The sequence below is a fragment of the Mycteria americana genome, chromosome 12 (assembly GCF_035582795.1).
Source record: "Mycteria americana isolate JAX WOST 10 ecotype Jacksonville Zoo and Gardens chromosome 12, USCA_MyAme_1.0, whole genome shotgun sequence".
Lineage (NCBI taxonomy): Eukaryota > Metazoa > Chordata > Aves > Ciconiiformes > Ciconiidae > Mycteria > Mycteria americana.
In genome coordinates, this window is record NC_134376.1 from 8,794,299 (window position 1) to 8,805,245 (window position 10,947).

Here is a 10,947-nt window from a genome sequence, read left to right on the forward strand (position 1 = left end):
TGTGCAGAGCTGCACCAGTAGTAAGTACAATAACCACTGTTCTAAGATTTTTATTTTAGTTGCTGGAATTACATATGGATGGACCTTATATAGATAAGTATCCGTTTTCTTTTTATTCTTCAGAGCTGTTGGGGGAGAAAACAGAAGCAAACCTTCGTGACTTTCTTTTTTTCCACTGCATATACTGTTATTTGTATTGCCAGATGCCATGCATTCCAGTAAGACATTATTAGATTAACAGTTACAGAGAGTTTAAAAATGTGCTGTACTTAAATACGATGCAGGTAAATGATAAAAAATTTATCATCAACTCACAACATCATTTCTGTAATCCATCTCATTAAAAAGTATTATTTCAGCACTGCTATTTTTAAGGAAGTAATGTACTAAATCTTCTAATTTGTTTAGGAATAGCAGCGATGTCACTTTGATCAATTAGGTTCCTGTACCCTTAGAAGTCTTGTTAGCCATACGGTATTCTTCGAAATACAGAAAAAACAATTTGTTGTAAGATGCATTTGAATTTCACAAATCTGTTTGCAATATACTATTTTGCACAGGTTTAAAATGAGCCTTACAGACATTCTAAGCCCTTCTGATATTGCTGCTGCTCTGCGGGACTGCCAAGGTGAGAAAACAATTAAAACTCTAAAAAGCTATTATTTTGTGTAACACATGGCAAGTTCAATTCAGTCCCAAAGCAATACTGAACAAGCACATACTGTAAACAGATTTCTGTAACCTCTTTACTTAGCTGTCACAGTATATTTGTTCATGACTGGTTTATATTGTCAGTTTGTAACTTATCCCCATGTGATTTTTTTTTATGTTTAGGAGGGTATGTTGCAGTATGGCAAAATTCATTCTTTGACAGGCTTTATCTATCATTCATGTTTAGAACAATTAAAATGTAACAAAGCAGCATCCTCAGACCGTTTAGGAACACTGAATGCAATGGTCTGGGGTTAATTTATTTATTAATCTATTTTCAGCTCCAGATTCCTTTAGTCCCAAAAAATTCTTTCAGATCAGTGGGATGTCTAAAAAGAGTACCAGCCAGCTCAAGGATATCTTCCGGATTCTCGACAATGATCAAAGTGGCTTTATTGAGGAAGATGAGCTCAAGTAAGGATTTTTTGTGTTAACTATTTAGAGGCTATCCAAAAATCAGCACTTTTTTCCTTCCAGAACTGTTCTGTAAATGTGAGCACAAGTTATGCTAAACGTTGATAAAACCTTCAGCAAATTGTGAAAGGTGTATTTAAGTAGATAATCCCTACAGAGAAAAACAAATTACTAAATACCTGCCTTTAATGCTCAGTATAGAAAAAAATAACTCCCTGGGGCTGGATTTTGGTAGCGAACAGAATCACTTGTATCAGGGCTGGACTTACAAAGCAGAAATGTATGACTAAGATTTAGCTTGTCAAACAAAGCAGTGTTTGGAGGACTTGGCTACTGTGGTAAATAATTTATTTATAGAGAGCTATCAGTTTGATCATACAGCCAGCATAAAAGAATAATATTCTGTGAAAATCATAATCAAAGTTGTTTCCTTCCTAGATATTTCCTTCAGAGGTTTGAGTGTGGAGCCAGAGTGTTAACCACCTCAGAAACCAAGACCTTCTTGGCAGCTGCAGATCATGATGGGGATGGTAAAATTGGGGCTGAAGGTATTAACTTATTTATATTCAGAATAAGGCTCCTCAGGATGTGTTGTAAATGATGTGTGATTCTCTTATGTTGATGGTACGCTGATGTACCTCCAGTGATTTTACTGAAACTCTTGCAAGTAGCAACCTGTTTAAGGGCGGAAATGGTCCCTGATCTTACAGGTTCATCTCTGCAACTCTTTTTGCACGAGCAAGTCAAAAAACCCCACCTAGGCTGCCCTAAGGAACTTTCTCATTGCCACTCACTCACAAATTTCCAGTTGTTTTGAAAGGAACCGCCCCTTATTTCTCCTCCCTCTTACTCTGATGTAAAGCAGCACTAGCATCACTTGTATTACACCAATGTAAAATCAAGGACAAAAGAACCAGCTCTACGCAAGAGTATCAACAACACATACATCGGCTCATTTACAGCAGTTATCTCCCAACAGAAATTTCACTAGTCAGCGAAATAATTCACAATATGCAAGAGCTAGCAAGAGCTAGCACATAGTTCAATATTTGTTTTGCATAATAAGGAGAATAGAATGATCAAGTGTCGCTACCCTGACACGAGATCCCACAACAGGCTCTGTGCATGGGGATGGCTGCTATTTATCTTCAGTGACAGGTTAAGGACCAGATAGGAAGGAGCAGCTGTTTTAGGAAGCAGCATATTGCACTCACCCCATGGAAATGCCAGCATGATTTAATGGCTGCTCAGTGCAGAAACCTCCTGATCTCATAATTCCATATTTCTGTAACCCATTTTGAACAGGAAGCACACCCTCACACAAAAGGCTTGCAGCCAATGGCAACTTGCCCCATGAGAGAAGCAAGCTGCCTAGACAAGCATGAAAAGGGCTTAGGGAACAGCACGCAGAGAATCTGCTGGTGTGCAGATTCCCTAGCTCACTGCACTAGAAGGACAAAGCTCTTCTGTTTCTTTCTTTGGAAGGAATTAAATCCAGTTCCTTAGGAAATGTGCCAGAATAAACACATGTGATTTATGAAGCAATCTATATACTAATACAGTTGTTCAGGGACAGGACTGATCAGATACTCTAACTCACAGAAGCCAAACATTTAAAATATCTTCCAAATAACACTACCTTGTTGTACAACACAATACTTCAGTATCATACCATATGGAACTGCACGGTGTTTTTGGCTTTAGACTGTGCTCTAAATCAACACTTCTCAACTGCTGAAGCACTACAAACAGCTAATAAGACACATGGACTCGCTTTTCATTCTTTTACTTTGGCTCTTAACTTCTTCTTACTCAAATTCCGTATTAGCTATTCCATTATTTTTGCCCAAGATCAGTATTATGCAGAGAGAAGGCTAAAACTACCTTGAACATTTTATTATTCCTTATAAATGTCAGCAAAACACTGTCTTTCCATCTGTGGTTTAGAAGAGGAAGTTTAGACAATGTCTCTCTTCCATACATGTTTCTTCTCCTCTGCTCATCTATCTGGTAATTGTTTTCTGTTCATTCCTATTCTAATCTCTTGATAAGCCACTAATCTTTTACTTCTAATCCTTTCAGTTTAATATTTCTACTGTAAATGTTCTCTTATCTTTCACAGAATTCCAGGAAATGGTGCAGTCTTAGAGGTACAAAAGGACCAAACAAGATAGGATTGGGATGAATCTGCATGAGACACTCCAAAACCTTGAAAATCAGGAGTCCCTTATTTATCTTGGTAGTGTCTGTTACTTGTTCATTGCCTTAGCAACATAATGAAACACTGATTAATGATTTTTTTTTCATTGTGTGGACCATTTACCATGTTCTAAACTCTACTTTAGCAGACACTTTCCTTAAAAATATCCAATAAAAATTAATCATATACAGTAGCCTGTGTCTGTTTTTCTGACTGCTAAACTGAAACGTATGAATTCTTAAACTAAAAGTGTTAACACCCCCCAAGATCTTGATCTTATCAGACCTTCATATATGGAACATCTTTTGAAATCAGTGGGAGTTCTGTTTACAATAAGCCTTCTGGATTAAGCTTGAAGTTCTCAAAACATTCGGATCTTCGTCAAAGACTAGGAGCTCAGATATAGTTGTGAGGTAGGTGAGGATAAAATCTCTCACTGACTTCCAAGTGAAAAGCAGCCATACGTGTTTGCTTAAGAATTGGTTTCTGCATGAGAATGTTGCAGTTTCAAACCACTCTTTTTACATTAGCCAATTAAGAGAACAAGAAAGTAAAAACCACTTGCTTTCCTGCAGAAAGAATTGAAAGGAAAGCCTTTATGGACTTAAGGTTTCAGATAACTGTGAGGCTTTAAAAAACAGAGCGGAAGGAAAAGAGATCTTCTTGGTGGTATTTTCTAGCTTTCTCAATAGGGAGGACTAAAAGTGTGGAGGAATAATTTGTAGAAATGCATGTTGAGAAAGTTCCAATGTACTCTACCCAGTATTTCCGGGCTATGTCTGCTGTATTAGAAATGTCCTTCATAAAAGCAGACATCTCTGGGGATGCTGAAGAAATGTCTTTTTATGAACAAACAATTCAGTCATTAGAAAAGAGAGATGTTCAGATGTTCTGATGGAGTATTTATATATTCACTTGCTTTCTCAACATTAACAAGTGCTATATACTGCAGTTCACACCCATGCAGCTTGTAGGAGTCACTAGAACACAAAAGAAGCCTTTTCAGCAAAGGGAATGGTTTAGTCACCGCAATTTCAATGCATTTCTTGCTTTGCTGCAAATGACTACATTCAAAATTAACTGCATTTTTTCTTTTCAAAAGTCTCTATAAATACTGTTTAATTGTGCAGAAAAACACCCAAACCAGAACTGAAATGTTTGAGATAACCAGCTATTGCTGGGGAAGAGACTAAAGAATCTGAATGTGCTTGCAAGAAGGCTATACATCTTTCAGAGCAACAAAGTCACAAGGACAGAGTCCATATGGCTAATGCTTCAATATGCTAGGCCCTTTTCTCTCTCCCACCCTGTATTTGTAAACCTAACAAAACAGCAATTGAAAAAATCCTGTTGGCCTCAAACATCTTCATCATCGAAGTAAAAGCAGTTAAATAAATTAAATTTCTCCTTTACTCAGTGTGAAAAGAAGTTCATGGAGTACCATCCTCCAAGACACCCTAGACAGCTGCACCAGTACAAATTCTATAATGCTTCATCCCTGAGTACTCACCTCTATGTCTTCTCTGCAGCCATCTACTCTTGCAGGAGCCAAGTACTGGAGAACCAGCCAAGAAACATCTACCGCCCTTTAAAAAAACATCTATATATTAATCTACAATTCTTAACAGTTGATGGTTGAAACCATAATTTTTGTCCCATTTCAAAATGTTTTCAAGCAGCTTAATTTGGCATACAAGTTGTTTGTAAGCTGGTACACTCAGCACACCTGAGAATTTAATATGGTCATCACATTTTTCCTTTTATTGCACAAAAATAATGCAAACTGATAAAACATGAACATTGAATTTTAATAATATTTCTTAGCATTATGAAATATGCTCACCTGGTATAAATTACCAGAGTATCAATGACTTAAACAGAGCTACTCAGATTTACACAAGCTGAGGATCTGACCCATGAGGATCTGACCCATGGAGATTCTCGCAGCGTAAGATGGATGTCACCGGATATTCACAAGAAATAAAGTGTGTTCTTGGCAATGAAACCAGTCTGATGACAGAAGGGTCTTGGACTAGTTCACATGTAAGTAACAAACAAATCGCTCTCCATTTCACTGACAATTAAGTGTCCTGACCTTGACTAATCATATTACATCAGGCAGGCAAATGCATGTAAAATAAAGAATTTTCCAGTTGCTGTTGCACTCTGAACTCTTGCTCCTCTCAATGTCTCAGCCTTTGCACCACGGATCTAGACAAAGAAATTCAGAGGCAAAGTACAAATTCTGTTATTCTCCACTAAGATGCAACACGTTGCTGGAGCAGGTCACTGGACAAAGGGTGGACAGAAGATTAGTGCAGTGCCCTGGCCCACAACAAATTTGTGAGTGAAATTAGAACTTTCTTCATTTCCCAGAAAGAAGAATAAATCACAGCTGCCTGCATCTGAAGTTCTTGTAAAACATGTGAACTACAAAATGTACTTAGGCCCAATCAAGAGGCAAGGAACAAAAAGACTAGGTAAGCACTTCTTGGCCTGACATGTATCTTTTTAACTCGTTTGTATGTAAAGGCTTTAGAAAAATCTTGTTTATCATTACTAATTCAAAACATGTCTCAATTGTTTGTTTATAGCTTATTATTGCATACAAGTTGTACACTACAGCACCAAACAGAACAAATACAACCCACTTACTCTACTTGAGATATTCTGAGATCTCTCTAACATCCAAAGTATTGCAGTTAAATGAACCTTTCCATGCATTTCCATCAGGAAAAAAGTACCTTAAAAAACCTTAATAGTACAGCAGGTACTCCAGTAGATCACTATTCTCTGTGGGAGAACATTTTAAGTAAAGGAAAACTTGTTGACTTGTAGGATTTCTGAAGTGGAAGAAACTTTTAAAGTTAAAACAACTTATCACTTCCCTGGAATCCTTGAAATGCTAAATCATACTTTTGAATACTCTTGTAAAGCACGTGACAGTAATAACTCAAACTGGATTTACTCACTGACAGAGCTACCTGTCTGCTCCATGGCCTGAAACAAAATGCCATCAATAGGCCTCCTGCTAGAGACATGGTATGCAGAATTCCAATTGTTTCAAGTAGGGACTTGTAACTGAGAAAGCTCCTGGGCAGGGCTTTATTGACTGACAAGGAAGGAAAAACTAAAGATATTTACCATATTTAACCATCATTTAACATGTGGATGTGGGTGCTCACTGAATGGAATGAGCAGCCACTTTCTATAATCATATATTTAATGAATGGGATGGAAATAAGGACTGCATTAATAAATTGCATTCACTATAAAGATTTGACATGAGAGGCAGCATTCAGAAATCAGCTACTACTAACAATCATGCTTACAGATTGCAACAAAACTTGCAACTAGTTATCAGAATTACCACTTGTACATCGTATACTAAAATTATTCACTACACACAATGACTATAAGAATACTTTTTTAGAAAATACCAGAATACTTGTGTTTCCATTAAAATCCACTAAAATTCCACTAAAAAAACAGGTCTCCAGAGTTCCATTTCATGTTCACATTATTTACCCCATAATACCTTGTGCCATGTTACCCTGTCTGTGAATAGTTAAAATTAAAATATAAAAGAATAAACAGTGGCTTTATTCAACCTCTAAGCATAAAAACCCCCATGGTTTAAATACGTCAAACTATGGCATAATTCTTCATGTAATTGTCTCTCTCATTTCTTGTGGTGATCAGCAGAGAAATAATTAACATATTACTATAATTTGTCTTCAGAGCTGAAATCCTTTTAACTGTCTAGCCCCTTCCTCATCCTCTCTTCCCAGCTTTTCTTTCACATGTACTACAGATCCAGGCTAGTAACAACACCTCGGCATTACTGTTAAACACATTAAACAAATCAAAATATTTAAATACAAATCAAAATATCTCAAGTTTTGCATGAAAGTAGTTTTTTATTGTTATTCCAGTGACTTTGTACCCTTAATCATAACCAAAGGTAGTGTAAAGTTACTACCCTCCTTTATGAAATTTCTGATTCTGCAAAGCAAATACATCCATTATTAAACCATCTCTACTCACCTTGACACTCAGTTGCTCACATTCCTTGACATCACACTAAGGAGAAATCTGGGGGAGATGAATGATACTCTTGCAGGACCCCTATATCTAGCTGCAGTGTTGTATTTTCACATAGAGCTACAAAGGCCTCTTACAGTATTAACAAAGCGTGCAGAACAGGCATTGTGCTTTTTGCTGGATCACAGCGCTATTTTGTAATTTATTTGCTAAACTAATCCCAAACTGCTGAGTCTACACATTTGTTAACACATTTAGACCACATACTGTCAATGGAACAGCTATTTGAGCTGTCAGCTGTATTTATTTACAGCTGTCAGCTCTAACACCCAGGGTGATTTATAGTATACCTTTTTGTTAAGTCTGCTACTATGCAGCTGACAGAAAGGCTCAAAATAGTACCTAGAAATAGGCTCAACAAACCAAAACATATGACTACACAATGCTGAAGATACTATTTCTTACTCCAACGTAATTTTTTTAATACGTTGGAAATCACTCATAAAGTTGTTAATTATTTGTCTCTTGATGCAGGGGTTGTCCTGTCAAATTCCCAACATACTTATGCAGCAGTTTAATTTTACATAATCATGGGCTAGGAATCACATTTCAAACTCGGGGTGATCTGATGCCACTTTGCAAATGTCAAGGTGTGGTGTTACTGCACATACAATTAAGAAGACGGGATGAAATTGGAACCACAATCGAAGTTTCTTCCTGCCCTGTTAATCTGTACATTAGAAATGTAATAATTTAATTGAATCTGTTATCACTTACTCTTTGTAGAGTCTCACAAATACTTCCACCAAAAGCAATGTCAAGTTACAGATGAGGTTGCACCGAGCAGAATTATATTTTAGCAATCACCACACATACAGTAATTCCCTTCCTAGGGGAAGTTAGGCATGGAATCACCTCCCTTAGCAATCACCAATTACATTAAGTATCCACTGTCCAACCATGTATGCCGCCACAATATATCCCTTGCAACAGTATTTGTATTACAGCAGTAAATAGGCACCCTAGCCATAGACCAGCTTCTCCACTGTGTTAAGTCCTGAACAAACACACTTCTAAAGGCTTAACCCAACACAAGCCAAAATCCACAGTCACTGCAGTTTATAATTTCTTTGGTAAGAAATTAATTAACTTGACTATCAATACCACCAATTTTAAGAATTTCCATGCTTTGCATTAAGTAGTATAAAGAAATTTAATTCCCCTCTGGCCTGCAGACCTGATCACCACCCCACCCTCTCGTAGTATAGCACAAGTGAGGGGGGCAACTTTGCTTTTTTCATTTGATCTATTCAATCCTGACTGGATGTTCCCAGAAATTGTCTCATCTGTGTTGCAGCCTTCAAACGGACAGACCATAACTCTAAAGGGTCAATCTGCACACACTGCTGAATTTTAACTCACAGCTGTAGGCTAGGAAGCAAGAATTACTGTATTTGGATGCCTCATCCTGACATATTTGGCCTGATCCTTACTCAGCCATTGCTCAAGAAAACTCTGTGGAGCTCAGCACAGCAGGGCCTTCCCCCATCCTGCTTTCTTGTGCTGGCAAGAGGCAGGAGTCACCTTCCACGGTGGCCCCTCTGAAAACACCTGCATTAAATTATAAATCAGATTCTCTCTGCAGCTTGGGAAACATTTCCTACAGCTGTTTGAAACCTGGCTGGCACTGACTGGAAATGCTTTGTCTGGTGCTGTGGCTCAGCCTGTTGTGGTGCTCCTACCTGTCCAGTCCACATGACAAAAAGAGCTGCTCAGCTCTTGAGAGGTTTGGGTTAAACACCATGCATGCAGGCAGGAAAGGTGACACTCAAGGTGGTGATGAGCTCTGCACCCATGGAAAGGGAGTCTGCACACATACTAGGTGAATTCACATGAATTCACCTATTCAACTCCATGTTGAACCAGTGTGAGAGGGCCTCAGTGCGGCTGCCTACCTGGCTCACCGGACCTCACAGCCAGCCAGCACCTTCATTTTGTGCCTTCCCTCCCCCACAGGAGGCAGCCCCCTCCATTTTGTGCCTCCCCTCCCTCTCAAGAAGCAGGCCCTTCCATTTTGTGCCTCACAGCAGGCAGTCCCCTCCATTTTGTGCCTTCCCTCCCTCACGGGAGGCAGCCCCCTCCATTTTGTGCCTTCCCTCCCTCACGGGAGGCAGCCCCCTCCATTTTGTGCCTCTGCTCCCTCACAAGAACCAGCCCCCTCCATTTTGTGCCTCTGCTCCCTCACAAGAACCAGCCCCCTCCATTTTGTGCCTCCCCTCCCTCACAGGAGGCAGCTGCCTCCCTCAGGGCAGGTACCAGGAAGGTTTGCAGGCATGGCATGGCAGTAGGGATGTGAGACAGAGCTGCATGCCGACTCTATCAGCCCAGGGGGGAATAGTGGTCATCTGTCTCTTGCTTACACCACTCACTTTTTGGTACAGGCATTAAATATTAAATTACTGCAGTATTAGAGCATCTTCATTCCACACAGTGCTCCTACAGCACTGAATTGGTTTCTCAAGTAAGCCATCAACTGCTGAGGCTGATGAGGACTATCCAGAATGACACTACCAGCACTGAAAGTAAATATAAACTAAGAGTGATGATAGGAACCAAAATAATAACAAAAGTGAAAAACGAAAAACTCAAGAAATACTGTTTTCTTTCAGATTTAATCTGGCACAACTTCAAGAAAGCTTACCAGTACATTTTTCTAAATGACCTGGTGGAATGAGATGTTCAATTGTATCTTTTATACCTTACCTAGGTGTTTATTTAAGTAATTATGTAACTTTAGTTTATTCAGATTCCTAAACTTCATACTCCTATAGAGAAGCAAAGTGATACATCTCTTACCATGTAGCTGTTTTTACTTATAGTTTAGTTCACACTGAATTTTGATTAAAATTGGAATTGAAAAGTAACAGAAAAGCTTCTTGACTATTTTATTAGTTAAATGCCACTATCTTAAATGTGTCAGACAAAAAACCAAAAAATAATCAGAATAAATGTAATGTATCTATTTATGGAGAAAGGATTACCTGCACTAAGTGATGCTGGATGACATTTCCTTCAACATATTCAAACTTGTAGATCTCATCTTTCAAATCTCGGATTTTACCTCTAAAAATAAAGCGTTTCTACTTTTTTCAGCTGCCAGGCAGCTTTGATCGAATCAGAAGGGAACTGAACTGCGCTGCGCTTGCTCTTCAGAAAAGGGGTGTTATGGCCCAATGGTGATCTGGCACTGCAGCACCCGCCGGTCGCACTCCTCGCCTGCGGAGGGGCTGCCCAGGAGGGGCCGCGCTGAGAAGCTCCAGCGGGGCTCACGGATCACTGGCCAGGCACAACCTCTTGCTGAGGGAAGACCGGATCCGCGGGGCTCCCCAGCCTCCTGCGAGTCCCCAGATCACCAGCAGTGACCGGAGCCGGCTGCCCCGCCCCGGGCAGCCCCGCGCTCCTGCCCGACACCTGCCTGACACCTGCCATTCCTCTCCCCGCCGGCGGGGGCGCCGCGGAGCGCCGCGCCCCGCCGGCCCCCGGGAGCACTTCCGGGTCCACACCGTGCTCTTCCGGGG

The 10,947-nt window shown here is 39.7% G+C and overlaps 1 protein-coding gene across 1 annotated transcript; it reads left to right on the top strand.

The window, feature by feature from the left end:
• The first annotated feature begins 567 nt into the window (after nucleotides 1–567).
• LOC142415984 (parvalbumin, thymic CPV3) lies at nucleotides 568–3,273 on the top strand. Its single transcript, XM_075514986.1, has 4 exons — nucleotides 568–628; nucleotides 993–1,125; nucleotides 1,564–1,673; nucleotides 3,248–3,273. The coding sequence occupies exons 1-4, from the start codon at nucleotides 568–570 to the stop codon at nucleotides 3,271–3,273; spliced, it is 330 nt and encodes a 109-aa protein (XP_075371101.1).
• Nucleotides 3,274–10,947: the final 7,674 nt, after the last annotated feature.